Source organism: Haplochromis burtoni, unplaced genomic scaffold, assembly GCF_018398535.1.
Source record: "Haplochromis burtoni strain Fernald_Lab_line unplaced genomic scaffold, NCSU_Asbu1 Contig_51, whole genome shotgun sequence".
NCBI classification, from domain to species: Eukaryota; Metazoa; Chordata; class Actinopteri; order Cichliformes; family Cichlidae; genus Haplochromis; species Haplochromis burtoni.
Genome location: NW_024582412.1, coordinates 528847 through 548422, shown reverse-complemented (window position 1 = coordinate 548422; position 19576 = coordinate 528847). Strand labels below are relative to the sequence as shown.

Genomic DNA, 19576 nt, shown 5'->3' with positions numbered 1-19576 from the left:
TATTGACATTTTCTTTTAGCAGTAAATCCACAACATCGATCTCCAAAAGACAGCAGAGTATTGCATTTATTCACACTTTGAATACTGCTTTAGCTCTAGGCCAGTCAGTGGGGAAGTGACAGTGTTTTAGCAGCAGCAGGATGTGTGGGTGGTTTCTCAACGCTGATAATGTGGCAATCTTCATTTCATGGCTCGTGATTTTATTACATTTCCTGCGTCTCTCCTGGTGACCCAACGGCTGCCATCAATTTAGTGGCAACCCTAATTACCTCTACTCTGTCATGTTCAGAGTTTACACTGAAAAACTCTGATCCATAATTACATTACATCACATGTTTTCTTTGCTTTTGTGACTCGTATTAGTTTGCACCAGTCATAACTTAACAATGCTTTTGGTATATCTGTAGATCTTTCTATAGCACTGACTTCTGGCTCTGATTAAACTCTTGCCTTTTTTGGTATCTGAGATAAATTTTATTGTTTGTGAGACACCTGAGCTTGCAGGCAAATTTCGCAATACATTCGTTAGAGCTCTGTGAGCAACACAGGCAGGTGCACCTTGACCTCAACATGGTGACATCTTGTGCTTTCAACTTCTTGTAAAAATAGAGGACAAAGCAACAAGATGTGTGTGATTCAATTGTCTTTGTATGAATCCTTAAAATTCACGGGACAATTGAAGCTAAATTTATGTTATGTATGTCTGTGAAGGTTCTCAGTCATCCAGGTCATCGTAGTCAAAGGAGCTTGCAAAGAAAAGAAGCTTCTCGGATGAGAGGTGAAACGTCTTCAAGCAACTTAAAGAAGTCCAGACGCTTTTCTTTGCAAGCTCCTTTGATTATGTTATGTATGTTCACCATCCCTTTACTACAACACAGCTACCAAGAAAGAGAAATATTAACTTAACACCATCAAAAAAACTTCTGATTATCCAACCAGACCAACATACAACCAAAAGTAATATTTAACCCTGAGAAATCTGCATTTAAACATGACTCCTGAATTTAGCGACATCAACATCATGAAAAAAAAAACACAAGTGCAACATCGAGACCAAATCAAGCTCCATGCGAGAAAATCACGTCATATTCCTTTCCTACCAATCTCTCTGTTGTCAAACTCTGGAAAATAGATGTTTATGAGTGCAAGTCCACTGAGTCCTTGGTCAGTCAGCATAGTGAGAAAGATTATTCACAAGTACAAAAGACATAAGATGGTTATTCAGGGATGTGCCAATAAATTCACCCCAAGGTCAAGTTGCATAATACTCAGAGAAATAGCAAAAAAATCAAGATCATCTCATGCTCTACGGGTCTCAGATAACCTGTTAAATGTTACTTTTTAAAGTCCATGACAGCAAAAATAGGAAAAGAGTGAATATGTCTGACTATGGCATGTTGCAAATGCTTGCCCGGAGAAAGCCTGTTCTCTAAAAAAAATATGGCGTGGCCTAGGTTTGCAAAGTTGCACCTGAACAAACCACAAGATTTTGTTATACATGTAGTTCGTGGTCGACCCAGTGACTGCAAGGTGTTCCCAAAGTATTCTCAAGACAAAAGTCAGGCCATCTGTCTGTCAGCGAAAGCTCTGCTGATATTGTAAAATGCAACAGGACAGTGATCCAAGTATAGCAGCAGATTTACAACAGAATAGCTGAAAAAGAAAAGAATCAAAGAGTTGCAATAGCCCAGTCAAAGTACAGACCTCAACCCAATTGAAATCCTGTGGTGGGACCTTAAGAGCTGTGTGTAAACAAATGCCCACAAACCTCAACGAATTTAAGCAATACTGTAAAGAAGAGCAGGCCAAAATTCCTCCACAATGATGTGAGAGACTGAAAAAGTCATACATACCTTGTGATGAGTGTGTCGCCTTTCGCTAAGAACTCTATCCTGATGTCTCTCACTCATATAAAAACTGTGTACTGCAAAGCACTGACTTAATGTCTTCATAGTTTAGGCCAACCTCAAAATAAAATCTATGAATCTCTCCTGCGGGGGGTGTCTCCTCCATTGCTAGGTTGAATATGTAAGTGCATGGACTTAATTAAAAATGTAAAACTTTTGCGGGAAATTTAAAAGAATAGGCTCTGCTGTAGATATTAACTAGAAGTTAGCCTGCGGGAATTATTTTATACGGAGCCCCGCAGGGGACATGGGAGAAAAAAAAAATTAGGGAGAAAAAAAAAAATTAAGACGGACTTTTGCGAGATCTCGCAAAAGTTTTAGCCGCATTCTTCGGAGGCCGCCAGCTCGAAGCCGACCGGGAGGTCGAGGCACGATGTGCCGGGAAAGCGGTGTTCCTCCCGGCTGTAGTAGGTCTCGACCTCCCGTTAGCTTCGAGCTAGTGGGTGTCAGATCTCCAAAAACGTCGGAGCTCTTTTGCAAATATGTGATGTCTTGTAAACCGAGCAGGTATCTGACGTTTACACAACTACATTCACGCCTCAAAATATCTTAAAAGTGTATTTTGTGACCCAGAAAGAGTAATATTACAACTAAGTAGCTGCCGCCATTGTTGGATTCAACTTTTGCGAGATCCCGAGTTTGTTTTGCGAGATCTCCGCAAAAGTCCGTCTTAATTTTTTTTTTCCCAATTTTTTTTTTTCCCTAATTTTTTTTTCTCCCATGTCCCCTGCGGGGCTCCGTAATTTACAAGTCCCAAAAAAAAAAAAAAAATACGGCCTCTTAAGTGAAAGAGATGACCAGATATTCAAATCCAATATGTCAGAAACAAACAGAAACCTGTTTTGACATGTTCTTCTTCTTCTTCATGCACTTCTCTAAAGATCTTATATCCTCTGTGCTCCAAGAGCTGTTGAGCACATTCACTGCAGCTAGTTGTAAATGTTTCAAGGCTGTAAATTAGCTGCTGGAATGATTCAGAGAGGCTGACTTCATTTCACCAAGCTTTGTGTGTGTGCGTGTGTGTGAGGTGGCAGTTCTGTGAGCTGAGAGTGGGAGTACACTGTCACCCCACAACTGCATGATGCATGACTCCAAGTTTTGTTGGAGTTTTCGCTTTTTCCTCACTGATCATTCAGAGCAGTAAGCCCGCAATGACTCACGGGAATGACAGAGGTGGGATAACGATATCAAGTGAACTCATATAAAAACCTGAGACTTGGTGAAAATAAACCATTGCCACAAGCCAAAGGTTGTTTTTAGATATCAACAAACTGAATGTTTGCTCCTTTGGCACCTTTCTACAACGAGGCAATTCAAAGTAATTTAAGACAGAACAAGCAACAAAAAAGGGAGTAAGCTAAATTTGGAGATAGGAGATAAAATAAGTGAAGACTCCCAGAAATGGAAAAATACACTCCAGCTACACTTCAATGGAAGTCATGAAGGAATACTCCCAAATGAACTTACAAACAAAAAAGTTAAAAGCTTTGATTTCAAAGAACTGAGAATTGCTTGCAGATAGCAGATTGAAGGGGTTTTTTTGGGGTTTTTTTGCTGCTTCTCTGGGTTTAATTTTATCTCTGAATCATTTACTTCTTCTGCTCAAACAAAGGGTCTGACGTGTTATTTAGGCGTTATACTATTCAGGTTATGTAAACTGGTGCTTAAAATTTAGGTCCGAGTCCATGCTGATGCTGAGATTTCTAGCACTGTTTCTCATCAGTTTGTCATCATCAATAGTGCTTTGTCGTGTTTTTTATTTTGTTAGATCTGCCCTTGTCTCCTAGTGTTTACCTTTTCACAGTGTTTCATGTGTTTCCTTCTCTTCCTATGTGGGCTTATTGAGCCTTGGTTAGACACTTCCTGTTTTAGTTTTCCTAATTTCTTTCCTTGTTTGCTTTTTCCTGTTTTACTTCCTGCCATTGTGTTTCCCCCACACACTGTCTTGTTAGTAGGGTTGGGTGATTGAGTCCAAAGTCCAGTCGTGGCATCGCCTGTGACGCTAATAGATCAATATCTACCCACTATGCTAGCACAGTCCACCCTTTATAACTACAAACACATGGGTGGCTGAGAAACAAACACACCAGGAGTTTATTTTTCACTTGCAGTATGAAGAAACATTTACACATTGATGTACAACACTGATTTTCTTTAGCCAACTTCAGTTAGTTAACCTAATTGCACAGCGAGAAGTTGTGATATTTACCAGCTCTTTAATTTGTTAAGTAAACTTATATAATCCTACTATAAAGGTTTAACCATAAGTTTTTCCCCTGTGTACAATATTTCACCTGTTACTCCTGCAATCTTTACCATGCCATCCTCACTCACTACCACATTTTTCACTAACAAAACAACTAATTAGATGACATAAACAAGCATCTCTACTGATGCGGTCACTTATACTGTTTTCACGATGATGATGATGATGATAAATCAGTGTTTATTAACTTCAAAGGGAGCAGAAGTCTGTGCTTTGATTATATGTGGAGGTGTGGAATGAAACTGTGGCTTGGCAGATTTAATTTATTATGAATCTCAGAGTAATGATAATATTAATTTAATGCATCTGTGAGGAAATTAGCTGTCGCCAAATCACTTTGGCCATCTTCAATCCCTGATGTCATATACTTGTTAGTTTATTTTTTTCTTATAGTCCTGTTTTCCTCATCCTTTATCACTCTTTTCTGTTTCTGTTTTCACACTTATTAGCCAGTCTGTTCTCCGGACCCTCTCCAGGATTTATTCCCCATATGTTTCCTTATTATGCCTTAGAGACACGTTTCTAAGTTCCTGTTCTTCCTATGCCCAGTAAAAAAAAATAATAGTAAAAAAATCAAATCTGTTTATTTTTGCTTAAGCCTGTCAACATCTAAATCTTGCTTTTGGGCCCAAATTACAAACTTATCTCAAAGAGTAAGTGCTGATATTACCTTGGAGCATAACTTTAACTTACCTTTCTCTCTTTTCTTCTTTGCAGTCTAATGTTTAACTGAAGTTAACTCAACTATAGTGAAGTTACATAGTTCCATCTTTTGGGACTAAAAGATATCCTTAGTCTTGTCCATCAGTATGTATTAATGTTTCAGATTTAGTTCTTTTTCCCATGAATAAATACACCTTACACTAATTAAATCTTAGACTACTTTTTTTTCAGCATCACACTTAAACAACATATGTTCCCATTAGAAGGAACTCGCTAAAGGCCAAATACTGCATCAGTAGTTTTGTAATGAACTAAATTAATATAGCTACTGGCCTTGGTTGCCATATGCCCTGTATTAGCTCTCATGCTGTGCATGCAATGTGGTTTAATCTCATTGCTTAGCTCCCCAAAGACTACACTTAGTGAACTAATCATGTGTCACATACACATGTGTAATAAATTCTTACAGTGAAAGCTAAATTTTAACACAATAGCATCCCTGTGACAATTGCAACTTCATGCTTTTTAGGATTTGGTGAGGTTAGTGTACAAAAATTCATAAAGTTTACTTGCAAAAAAGCCTTTAAGTTATGATGCTGTAGGGAAGGGGTGTGAAACATAAGGCCTATCCATCCACCCATCAATCCATCCATCCATCCCCACTTCTTCTTTCTACAATTCATAGTTGCAAGGGAGCTTGAGGCTATTCTAGATTATTGGGTTGTGAGGCTTGGTAGACTCGGAACAGATCACCAGTCTGTCACAGGGTGAGACAGAGAAACAAGCATTTGCATTTTTAGCACATTTAGATTCACCAGTGGATTAACAACAAAATAACAGAAAAGTTCCTGTTTTTCCACTATATATATAATTCTACACATTTATCATGTAGTTTCACTTGTCTGACCCATTTGAGATCAAAGTGGGCAGTATGTGGCCCACTATGTAAAATGAGTTTGACATCCCTGCTGTAGGGGTATTTATTCTGCCTTTCACATCTCAATTTGGGCCACAGCCGCCCCATGCCAAATCATGCATAAACATCAGCTAAGTGGTATTAAAAAAAAATAAAATGGAAGTGCAAAATATGTTTTATTATTAAAAGAAACTGCTTTCAAAAGTATAAAAGTGTGAACAGTTGTTCTTGCTCCAGGAATTATTGCATTTGTATTTGTAGATATTCCCCTTTTGTAATCCAATATTTAGAGGAGGAAAGTATTTAATGGAGTCTAGTAAGATTTTTCACTAAGGTTTGGCAGTTTACTTCCATTATGCATACAAAAATAATTTTTATCACTTTTGTGCTTGACGGGTCTGCAGTATGTCCCGCCCAAAAGAGAGACCTTTCTGTAAAAGGGAGAGAATTTTCTCTGCTTGTGTTTACTTGTATAACAACAGAAAATCTCCATGGAAAGACAGCAGGATGAAAGCTTGAGCCTTCCCTGGATGTTATCGTCTCTAACCCAAGTCTAATTTTGTATATTTTATGTTTATAATATTATTTTTTTTTGTATTGTCAGAGTAATGGAGAGAATAATTCATCACAAGATGCGTATATGCTGCGGATGGCTGTGAAGATTTTTTTTTTAGATTGAACAGCGAGGTGTTTAGTGTTTTAAGTTTACCTTCACATTTCTGCAAGTGATTTGCCACACGAAAACTGCAGGGAGCACAAAAGCAAATGTGAAGAGCTAGATTAATATCCAAATATTGCAGGTATCAAGGAATGTCCCTTTTGTTCCTAACAGATAGCTGTGTGTCAGATTATTTTCATTCACTTGAATTATTTTCGAAGTCAATCGCTCTAACTCAGTGCTGTTTACTGTTATTTGTCCCGTCCCAAAATGCAATAAGAACTTTTCAGAATTTCTAGCTGGGATTATGCCTAACTACGATCACATTCTTATTGTGGGAGATTTTAATGTACATGTCTGCTGTCCTGACAAACCTCTGGTGAAGGATTTTTTTAAGCCTTATTAACTCTTGTAATCTGGTCCTGTCATGTTCGCGTACTGGCAGGCAAGGAGAGAAGGACCCAAAATGCAGGTTTCAGTGAGGCGAAGTAGAACTCAAAGTAACCGCTTTATTAGCAGGTTGCCGGTAAACAGCGGACCAACTAAACTGGGAAAATACAAACTAACAGGCAGATACACACGGACGGAAAACAAAGTACAGAATGAAGGTGAGTAGACATTAACGATGCGACAGAGAACAAAGGTAACACAGGGCTAATATACATATGGCAGTAATCAAGGGATGAGGCACAGGAGGGGAACACACCTGGGAGAAATCACAGCTGACGAGACAGGGGAATAGTAAACCGAACACACTGACACCAGACACGAACCTCCAAAGTAAAACAGGAAACCAGAAACAACTTACGAGGAAGCAGAAGACGCTGCACTTAATCTAGAATAATAATCAACACTATAGAAAAATACCAAAATATAAAGAACTGAAGAAGCTGGGTCAGAATGATCCAGAACCGTGACAGGCCCAATCTGTACCTGGTCCCACACATGAACATGGACAGACACTAAACCTGGTCTTGTCGCACAGCTTGGCTGTGTCTAACGTGGAAATCTCTGACTTATTCTCTGACCATATGCCTGTATTATTTGATGCTGTGTTTTCACACACTGCCGTTCAAACCAGCGCTATTGTTTGCCACTGTCGGATCATTAACCCTTCCACTGCTGCCCAGTTCTCCTCTGCCTTTGCCAGCTGTCTGTCCCCGCTGATCTCACTCCCTTGGGCACAGAGGACCTCAGTTCCTGGTTTGAATCTTCCTGCCAAACTATCCTGGACTCTGTGGTACATTTAAAACCAGGCAGCCCAAGGCTAAAACTGAGCCTTGGTTTAATGACACCACTCAGGCTGTGAGGAGGGACTGTTGTAGAGCTGAATGCAAATGGTATAGGGACAAATTGCAGGTGTCTCTTCAAATCTTAAAGGACTGCTGGAGTCTCTATCAGGATATTGTCAAAGAGGCTAAAAGGGAATACTTCTCCAAGATCATCTCCTCCAACAATCATGATCCACGTGTGCTATTTAACACTATTGACTTAGTTTGAAATGCTCCACAAAGTGGCTGTTTGAAGGCCTCTTATAACTGGTTGCAACTACGCGGGCTCTCATCTCTGCCCCTGAGTCTGACCCTCTATCTTAATCCCTTGCTCTGCTGTTTTTGACCAGTTTGAGCCTGTGACTCTTTGTTATTTCGAGGATGTGGTTGGCCATCTGAGGCCCTCCAGTTCTCAAATGATCCTGTCTATCCTTAAGGTTTTAAAGAGATTTTGCCAGACATAGGGCACAATTTTCTTACTATTATAAACAGCAGTTTAATATCTGATGTAGACCCTGCTAATTTTAAGAATGCAGTAGTACAAACCCTGCTTAAGAAAGACAGGCCAATCTCCAAGATGCCTTTTCTGTTTAAAATCCTGAAGAAAATAGTATATTCCCAATTGATTGATTTTTTTAAAGTGAGAATGGTACCCTAGAGGTCTTCCAATCAGGTTTTAAAAACCTCCATAGCACTGAGTCAGCACTCTTAAAGGTTTTTAATGATATCTTTCCTACCTGTGATTCTGGTAATCATCTTGTTCTTGACTTGACTCCTTGCTTTTGACACTATAGACTACAACATTTTGCTGTCTCATTAACACCATCTTGCAGGCATTCGTGCTACTGCTTTGAATTGGTTTAAGTCTTATCTTTCTGACAGAACTTTTAGTGTTAACTTTTTAGGGTCCTTTTTCACTGTTCTTCAGTGTGGGGTCCCGCAGGGCTCAGTTCTAGGGCCTCTGCTTTTTTCATTCGGAACCATCCTTGGAAGGCCTGGAATATCCTTCCACTGTTGTGCCGACGACTGCGGATTTATCTGCCTCTGGATCTGAAGGATGCCTTCTCTATTAACCCGTTTCTGGCATGTTTAGAAGATATTAAAACTTGGATGGCCCTAAACTTTTGAAAATGTAAATCAAGGAAAACTGAGGTGATTGGGTTTGGTCCTAGCGGACCTTGTGATTCTGTCGCTATTGATTTGCGACCCCTGGCAGAGTATTGTTACTTTTGTACTTGTAGTGTACTTGTTGTTACTAACATGGGTTTTAAGATGGACAGTGATTTTAAATTGGACACAAAAATTAGGGCTACTGTCAAGTCGAGTTTTTATAATTTTATTTACTTTATCCTGGAGGTACCCAGGTCTCTATTGTTGCTCTTAACCTCTGGAATAACCTGCCCCTGCACATTAGAGAGGCCCCTTCATTGTCCATTTTTAAAACACATCTTAAAATCCATTTTTATTCCTTAGCATATGATGCAGTTTGACCTGGAATTTTTTTTGTTTTAATTTAAGTTGAATTATTATTATTTATTTATTTTTTAATGTATGTGTTTTTCTTTGTTTTTTGTTTTTTTGTAATGTCAAATGTACAGCACTTTATTTTCAGCTGGGATTTGTCTGAAATTGCTATATAAATAAATTGCTTGCTTGCTAGCTTATAAAAACAACACAGGATCTCTCTGCATCTGATAATTATTTTCTGTATTAGACATATTCCACAGCTTTTGTCTGGATAAATCTTTTATCTAAACTGTTGGTGGTCATCTAGTGACTGCTGCCCCCACCTCCTCACCCCATCAAGTTGCCTCAGTGTCTGACTCATGATTTCACCCCTCTATCAGCACATCTGTTCTTCCCTTTAAGTCTGATTTTCCCAGGTTTTTCCAGTCCATGCCTAAAACCCACTGACACTTATTTTTGTCAGACTACAAGCATCAAGCTGTTCTTAATGGATTACTTACACCCTCACCAGGTCTGCTTGTTTGAGACACTGGTGTTCATAGGTTCCATTGGCAATTACTTGAATGGAGTGGCTGAGTGTGTGCCAGCAGAACTTTACATTTTTCCCTCTAATTTGCCCTGCTTAGCAAATCTTGCCTTCAATATTGATGGAAGCACAGATGTGCCTCACAGTGCCAGAGGCTGCTTGTTGATATATAGAATAGTGAGTGGATCACACCCTCCATCCAGAAGTGATAAAGGATAAACTGATGTGATGGATGTCTTTCTAGGATGCCCAGGGGCTTTAACAGGTCTTTTCTTTCCTTTAGCAGCGGTATTGATTTCACCTTGGCTGTCTATCTGTCTGTACATACCGTATGTTTTTATGTTTTTGTCATCATGACAAAATGTGCCCACAACTACAATGGGATTCAACACAAAGACTATTTTGAGCACTTTTAGAGGTGTTATGTTTGTTTCACAGAGACATTATGAATGTAATAGTGTTACAACTGTCTAAGTCACAGGCACAAAACTTTACAGGTGTTTAGTTGAGATCAGATTCATGTTCAAAAATGATCCATGAGTACTGCATGAAGAATGGGTGTAGATGTAGTGGAAGCAAGGAGCTATTGCTTTGTAGCACATTTTTTTATTTTTGGATTTATTTGTAATTCTCTCTTTACGATCGAAAATATATAATATTTATCAACCATTAAAGCCTAGCTGGTAATAATTACAAATATTTACATGGCGTGTTATCATGGAGCAAAATCATCCTGGAGATGTCTACTGTACCAATGCAGGTCAGCATCACATAGATGCAATATGGTGTCATTAAGCTTTATAGATGAATGATTGATACCAGTAGAGTCCAGTAGACAGAAAGGTGTCCACCTGTCTCTCTTCAGCTGCTTATCTGGTTTCGGGTCCCTCTCAACAGCCACTTCCTCCAGCCCCTCTGACCTATTACATCCTGTGCTAGATTAACCCGTCAATATGGTCATTTAGTTCCTTAGTGAAAAAGATGGTTTTCTTTCTTCTTTCTGTCAGAACCATAACAGATAGTAGAAAAACGAAAGAAATGCCCACATCCTTGTGATTACGCTGAGGTTAATGAAGCAGAATGATTTCACCCTATTTTTCAGTGATTTTTATATTTAAAATAGCAACTGATAGGATACTTAATTCTGGAGTCCTGAATATCCTCACATGTAGCTAAAATCAGCTGACTATGTACTCGGTTTGTTCAGACGGTTAAATCTGAGAATTCCAGCAGCTCTTAGGCTTTCACCTCAGAGACCTTACTGTATGTCAGTATCTGGGAAAAAGGAAAAAAAAAAGATTTGCACAAGCTCAGCTGAATTCAGCTCATCTCTCGAAGCTGCCAGCTGAGAATCGAGAGAAAAGTCTTACCTACTCACCTGCTGACTCTGGGAGTGAATGCTGATGCAAGAGACTGCACTAGCTAACAAGGTCTCCCAGGTTCTCCGGAGAGATAAATACTAAGACATGTAATGCTACTACTGTCAATATAAAATAAATAAAAACCAGCATGTTTTCAAGAAAATAAAAAAGATTTTGTTGCATATTGTTCATGGGAAAACCTGAGGTCTGCATGTGATGCCTTACTAGGTCAGACCTGGTAACATTTCTATCATTTTTAGTGATTCTAAATACACACATATTTCTCATTACGAAATAGACAAAGTTATAACTCTCTCCTACATCTGGAGGTGTTCTAATGCACTAAATAGAGATAACATGGGAAAAGACACACACACCCACAAAGGCAAAAGGCAATCTGAGTGGGCCAAGGGACGCTGCATCCTCCCTGGCTAACAATAATGAGCATACTCTGGCTTGTCCGCCTTTCTGACTCTGGTCATTTGTAAACTGAAATTCATGTTTTATTCAGTATGGCCAAAAGCTAGTGATTGACCCAAAAAATTAATTAGGAAAGTTTTTACTGAAGAGACAGAGCAAGGGAGCCAAGGGCTTTTATACAACCAGAAGTCGTTTTTTTGTTGTTGTTTTTTAAACCAGTGAAGTCGCCCCCTGGTGACCACTAAATAGAATGGAGATTTAGGGTATTTCTACATTGCTACCACTTTTAAGATATAGAAGCCATTTCCATCTTGTGTTTTATCTATTACACCCACACTAGTCCTTAAAGATCACAGGTACTGCAGGCACAGTTTGTGTGCCCTTAGTTGCCAGAGTCACTCTCATGTTCACGTGTTATTTGTTTTTGTTTTTTTCTGAAAACTGCAGCAAGTCCAGCCCAGCAGAAGCTCCAGTAAAAAAACATGATGGGGATGCAGTGACAGCACTGTTGGGTAATGAAAAATGAAACAACCAATGTGGTGACCATAAACCTCAGACTTCTCTGGAATCATCACAAATATTTCATATGTTTAGTTTCACTCAGTCACATTAATCTACATTAATTAATCTACAAATCTCATATCCCGATATAAGAATTCTATCATCCCGATAACGATATAAATCACAAAAATGTAGCATTTTCTGTAAATTCTGTGAATCTCGGGCAGCTCAACTTGCGGGAAGTGTTTCCAGCGGCGCGTCATGTACCTGGAGTCGAGTGTTTTAACCGATGCATGAAACGATACATTTTTAGACATAAGTTGTAAAGGCCGCCGTTTTCTTTGTGAGTATTTATTACACGGCGTGCTGCGGGGAAAAGCCTGTTCTAACGTTTGAGTCTAAGGTTTATTTTTTAGCACCTGACGGCTCTTTTTTACTTCTCATCTGTAATTTCAGTTTATTTTGAAAAGTCTCAACAGGATCTTGAGCTTTATTGTGAAACGTTTATGTGGAACATAAACAAGCGGACACGCGATGCTGTTACCGCCGTTGTTGCTAACCACAACGCATAAAAACAAGTGCTTGTCCGTCCGTAGTGTGGTTATGTAAAATATAAGAGAAAGAGAGAACTTTAAGAAATTAATATAGCCACTACAGTGACCATCAAAACGATGAAAAAAATATTGCCGTAAACAGTTTATTTTGCGACACCACGAAACAAACTATAGCGTAAAATGAAACGATAGATGTTTTTATATTGTCATCCGATATATATCGTTATATCGAACAGCCCTAGTCGTAACTGTAATCAGAGTTTTTAGAAGACATTTAGAAGACACTCTGTAACTGCCACGGTAATAAAACTGACCTCAGTGCATCATATTATGTATCACAAGCCTGCAATATACTACTACAGGTGAGCAATACATCAAAATGAAGGCTGAGTTTAAAGATTGGTGTGGTGCCAATCAAGATGACCTCTAAATGTTTGAACCTTCTTTTACTTGCAATATTTGGCTGGTTAGGTTAAAAAAAAAAAAGAGGTAATTTCTGAAACCTATTACTTCATGCTTCACTGAACTCAACTGATTTGAGTGGAAGAGAAAACATGAAAGGAAAATCTTGTAAGGTTTATACTGAGAGAATTTAACTAAAGGTGGAGGGAAAAGAGATGCAGAGAAAGACATGAAGATTGAGTGATAAGATGATGAGACGGTGATGAAATGCTGGAAATGCTGTAAAAGATACGATGCCGTGCAAAGCAGCGAAGCTTCCCTCAGCCATTTATTCTGGTGTGTGGGCGGCTGCTTCTCTGACAGCCGAGACAGAGGGTGTGCTTCTGTACATTTGTGTGCGTTCTTCTCACATTCTCGGGTGCATAATATACATCTCCTGCCTGCTGATTCAGCCGCCCCGAACCTCCCATCACAATTACAGCCAGTGTGTGGCAGCGCCGCGACACTGACGTCTGCAAAAAGTCACCGGCCTCAACAGAGCCCATCAGTCGGCAGGTCTGTCCCGAGCTAACAGGCCGCTGTGTGGGTGCTGACTCCCAGAATCGCCTTTGGGGAAAGTAACATGACTATTATACCCATTGTAGCTCAGTCACTGTGAAGTACAGTGTCATTTTGGGACATAACCAGTGTAATAAAACATCCAACTACACATAGCTGATGTATTGGAACCCTGTAAGCCTAAGAAAATGAGGGAGAAAAAGCCTTACAGCTTACATGAGGCAACATTATAATTCAGTAGGAATCATATTTTAGCTACCTGATGATTCAGTATTTCCTTCTCATTCATCATAATAATCTTTTCATCTGGTTTTTGTGTTGCGTGTCTTGAAACTGAACCAAATCATAAATATTAACTTCGCAAATCCAAAACAAATACCTTACAGTTTTTCTCAAATGCTAAAACACATTTCACAAACGTTTCCACCATGTTCCCCAATGTCTAAATACAACACCCTTTTCTAAAGCTACATAAACACAACAAAATGTAAACACTATACACATCATTACACACTACAGCAAAAGAATTGAAAACACAATGCTCAATTTGTGAGAAGGTTCTTTTCATAACTGCCAATGCATATTTTTAGAAACTATACAGTAACGAATCGTCGTAGATCTCTGTGGGGGATTAGGCATTTAGATTTGTGAGTTTCATATGAAGAGTATAAATCCATAGAAAATCCTGCATGTATGTACACTACTGTAACACAACTCAATGCAAAAACAGAATCTATTGCACACAACAGTACTCTTGAAAGCATGATCAGGGTGTGAAGATTTTTTATTTACGTTATTCACACCACACACACACCACAATCACTGTGCGGCATCATGTCGCTGAGCTGCATCGAGCCACATCACCTCATCCACATCGCAGGCTATATTGTCTCTCGCCAGGCACCGCGGGAAAAACGCCCTGGAATGACGAATCCATCCTTGGAAGGCCTCCGCTGGGATGTCAACACAGGCCAGCTCCATTGCCCTTAGGAGGTTCTCTCTTGTGTATGGTTGTCTGTCATAAACCTTCCATCTCCACGATGAGAAGAACTCCTCTATAGGGTTCAGGAAAGGGGAGTAGGGTGGCAGACAGACGTTTAAAAAGTGGTCACTGTTGGTGGTGAACCACTCTCTGATTTGGTTTGTTCTGTGGAAGCGGACATTGTCCCAAATGATCACATAAATGTGATGTGCGGGCCCAGGATGGTGTTGTTGGCGGTCCAGGAGGATGTCTTTTAGCTCCTCTAGGAAGGTGAGGAGACGTTGGGTGTTGTAAGACCCAAGGACAGCATGCCGGTGGACAAGCCCCTCCGAACCCATGGCCGCACAAAGGGTAATATTACCCCCCGTTGGCCAGGGACCTCAGTGATGGCTCTTTGGCCAATGATGTTACGGCCTCTTTGCCTTCGTTTCTGCAGGTTGAAGCCAGCCTCATCCAGGAAGAGGTACTCATGAGGTCTGGCCATCGCGTCCAACTGTAATATCCTCTGTGAAAATGTGAAAGTGCACAGGTGTTCAGAACAACAGTCAATCAGGTAGCACAGTATTGTCCAGAAGTAATGTAGGCCACTGAGCAACACAGTATGTCCACTAACTGTACTGTGAACATGGATGTATACTTACTTGCACATACTCGTAACGTAGGTCTTTGTGTCGCGCAGAGTTGCGCTCAAAGGGAACCCTATAGACCTGTTTCATCCGCATCTTTTTGCGCCGGAGAACTCGTCTATTGTGGCCAAGCTGACATCGTCAATGCTCTCAAAGTTGACATTATCGGCAATGACTTTGTCTCTGATCTCCCGGAGTCTGATGAGGTTGTTCCCACGAACCATATCCACAATGAGGGTTTCTTGTGCCGCTGTAAATATGGCAACCCTCCCACCTCTATGTGGCATTCTTTCAACTCTAAAGAAAGAAACATGTGTTGTCAATTGACATGTGTTACAATACAGTCACAACTGATTTGAAACCAATAGACTACTTTCACAGGTTTGTAAAACGTATTGTGACAAAGAAAGCAATCGAGTACAATACCTGTTGTGTTGTCTGAATGCCCTGATAATGGTGGCCACGGTGAACCTACTCAGGTTTGGATGGACTCTTAGTTAGGGCTGGGCGATATGGCCTAAAATTCATATCGCGATATAATTTGAAGCATGTGCGGTAACGATATATATCACGATATATTCTTTTCTTCTGTATAACGTATTTTCCACACTATAAGGCACACTTAAAATCCTTTAATTTTCTCAAAAATCAGAGAGTGTGCCTTATGTATGAATTCTGGTTGTGCTTACTGACCTCGAACCGATTTTGGCGTGCAGAAATCTGTTAAAAAATTTTAGTACAACTTTGGTAAGCCGCACTGCTTGATGGATTGTCAGAGCATTACGGCTGCCGTAGTGAGGAGCTTCGCGGAGTAATCTGGGTCCAAAACTCCGTCTCACTTCAGGTCCCAAAGTCAAACGAACACTAAGAGTTAAAAACGGTCTAAATTCTTTCATCTTTAATAAATCATCAGCGTTGCTGCTTTATCGGGTGTAACAATTAAGTTTAACCAGCATCCATGAAAACAGAATTTATTAAATTTAACGGAGTTAGAAGTTAACAGGAAGTTAGCTCGCTAGTTTCCACCTAAACATTTCATACCATGTTCTGACTGAGAGATTTTTGAAACTAATTAAAACGTACAGCTCTGCTACCACTTCCAACATAAATGAAGACAGAAAACTAAACAGCAGTGGCGTTTGCAGGGTTACTGAAGTTGGACTACCTGGTATATAATGTTGTGCTACGTGATTGCTAGCGACACAGCTATGTTAGCATAACATTAGCACAGTGAAGCTGGAGGATGAACGCCAACTTTTTCCACTCGATAAAAGTTAACGTGAGGGATTCTGGTGGTCAGGGACAAATGCAATCGCATAGCAGGATGCTATACACGGGCCAAACTTCAGTCAGGAGAACAACTGAGATTATTCATCCACAATACGAGGTTAGTTATTAATATACTGCAACAACATGGGAATAGAGCAGCTGCGAGAGAATTCAACATTAATGAATCAATGTTACGGAAGTGGAGGAAGCGCAGTTTTTGGCTTTCCCCATATTTCAAAAGTGCTTCATCTCTTTGCTATGACTGTCGCCCGCCATAATTTGCAGATGATAATGGTTTTAGCCGCTGCGATGCTTTCTGACCAAAACAGGCGCAGCTTGATGACATCATCAACATGCGCTATCGCGATAGAGCGATATAGTCAAAATCTCTATCGTTGGCCAAATTTATATCGTTTCTATCGTATATCGTTTATATCGTCCACCCCTACTCTTAGTCCTGCTTCAGCCATTGTCATGCCATGGACAATGACATGGTCAATGACTGTTGCTCGCATCTCGTCTGTAATGATGGTGTGAGGTTGTCTTGCTCTCCCTCCTGGGCCTGCTCCTCTTCTTCCAGGGCCAGCTCTTCTCCCTCCTTTGCATCGAATTCCTCTTCCCCTGACTCTGCCTTCATCCATTGTGTGTGTTTGGAATCTTCAGCATACTGTGCACTCTGAACTTGCTTTTATACATGTGATCACAGCATTAGCAACAGGTGTCTTCAATTTTGAGTCGTTGTGTGTAATAAATGATGCCAGGTGTGTTCATTGTGTTCAGATATTGCTGACTGTGGCAAGCATGTTGCATCACATGAGCTTTCATTTGAGAATATGAGCAGAGTTCTTTTGCAACTTGTGTTTTAGCAAGGAAAGATGTGTTTAGATTTATGACAACGGAGGATTGTGTCCTGTGAATTGTGTCTTCATGTGACATGTGTTTATGATATTGGTAAATGATGGCTAGATTTAGTAAATGTGTTTAGACAACTGATCATTTTGTTTAGAGGATTGGCTTTTGTGTTTTAGCATTTGAGAAAAACTGTAAAAACGCTAAAATAATGGTTTATCATCTAATCTGAGCTGTTGAGACAAACTCATTTTACTTTGCAGATAAAAATAACTAAGGAAATGATCTAACAATAAATGAGGAAAGTCCAAAAACTCGGCATTAATGACTGCATTAATATGAACACAGTACTTCATAATCACAGGATCCTATAGAGTAGTAAGTGTGTGTGTGTGTGTGTGTGGTGTGTGTGTGTGTGTGTGTGTGTGTACGTATGTACCATGTTTTAGATATTTTTGTGAGGACCAAAAATGGAATGCTAATATGTGGGGACCAAAAGTCCCTTATGGGGGAAAAAATACCTGTCCCTGAGTTTGAAGGTTTTAGTGTCAGAGCTATAATTAGGTTAGGGTTAGGCCATGGCATTTATTTTTGATGGTTATGGTTAGGGGAAGTGGCTAGGTAATGCTAGAGAAAGCATGCTAGGGATGGCATAATGTCAATTGGATGTCCCAACTAAAACATGAAAACAAGTGTGTAAAAACAAGTGTGTGTCACAAATCACAGAGCAGACAGAACTAAATGACCATAAGTGTAGATCCTAATTTTTTAGCTTTTCTTTTATGTTTCATTGTGGGTCTGACCATCTGCACTAAGCACGGAAACACTGGAAACACAAGTGAACATCTGAGGCTGGTATCTCAGCAGATTAATGCTCGTGATTTGGATTTCAGCCGTCAGATATGCATGTAATGTTCAGGGATCTAATTATTATGTTTGTGTTGTCTGCATTTTGCACCTACCTGATATCAGTTGGTGCCGTGTGCCTTCTTGGACTGGTGATCAGTTTGTGTTTGTGTATTTGAAGTGAGAATATAGAGTCATTTAAATGCTCTGTTTCTCTGTTTGTGTAGGAGCAATTTATTTTTAAAATATAGGTTTCTGTTTGGCATTGATAGAGGACCGAGTTATTTGCATGAGGAACATTACCTGGGCTGTTTTGGGGGATCCCATTGATATGATAGAGTGTTGGGTTGTTGTTTTTTTCAGTGTTTTGTTTTATTTAATTGAAAAGTTGTTTTTCTGATGAGGCAAGTAGGCAAAAGTTCTTGTTCTGTCAGCCACAGTAGTGAAAAATACATTTATATTCAGAGCTGTGGATGAAAATTTGAAAATAGTTTGAAGAAAAGCAATAATACAGAACCAAGTTTATTCAAAACTTTATTCATTAACTTAGTAAAGTGTAGTTACTACCTTACACTGAGCATGCAGTTTATCCTTATAATAAGAAAATGAACAGTCAGCCCAGGTGTCCTTTTGCACTTCTTTTTTCTTTGATTTTTTGTTTTATTTATGAGTTTAATTAAATGAATGAAATGAGAATTTATTTATTTGTACTCCCACTGGAAATAAAAGCTTTGCACATTTTTTTTCAGAGTTTGGCAAAGACACTGAAAATGTTCTTGGAGCTTAACGTATACAAACTTTAACTTAATTTGATTTTGAGAGTGCATCTCACAACAAAGCACAGAAGAATTAAATCTACATATACCAGTACTAATGCTAATATTGTTTTCTGTGTGTCCAGACCAATGACGTCGCAGGAAACACTTGGAACTGGCTTTACTTCATCCCTCTCATAATCATCGGCTCCTTCTTCATGCTTAACCTGGTGCTTGGTGTTCTTTCTGGGTAAGTCATATATTACAGGTAAACCTAAAGGGTGAACTGTAGTTATATATTCTCTTCTTTACGATCATCATGTTGTTTGCCTTGTTTGAAATCACCTCTGTCGAAGCCCCTGCTGTTTTTGTCAGGTTGCCAGTTTCTTTCACTGAATTTCAACTTCTCACAGTCTGTGTCAAAGGATGTGGCAAAATGAAAGAGTGAGACAAAAAGTCAATGAAAACTAACTTTTAATAAGTCAATGAACAAAAGAAGCAAATACTAATACAGCAGAAACCCCAACTTACGAAATTAATTCATTCCCAAGGGTCTTTCGTAAGTCGAAGCACTCATCGTGCCTTTTGAGTGAACGATAGGCTATAGGCTAATTGCTAACTGCAACAACAATACGTCGTTCAAGTGGAACAGCGAAGCGCAAGTACGGAAGCCAAGGGGGTTGTCACATGATTCGGAAGGCATTGTGGGCCTTCTGGACTCAGCCAATCAGAGCCAGCAGATTTTGTTACACGGGCATTTTGCTGTAACACGGGCAGAA

General features: G+C 39.6%; 1 protein-coding gene across 1 annotated transcript in view; it reads left to right on the top strand.

Moving 5' to 3' along the window:
* Nucleotides 1-19576, top strand: part of cacna1bb (calcium channel, voltage-dependent, N type, alpha 1B subunit, b) — a gene marked incomplete in the record, with an annotated part of 232306 nt that overhangs the window by 115914 nt on the left and 96816 nt on the right. The window contains 1 exon segment of the mRNA XM_042220572.1: nucleotides 18944-19047. Coding sequence (XP_042076506.1) covers nucleotides 18944-19047 — 104 coding nt within the window.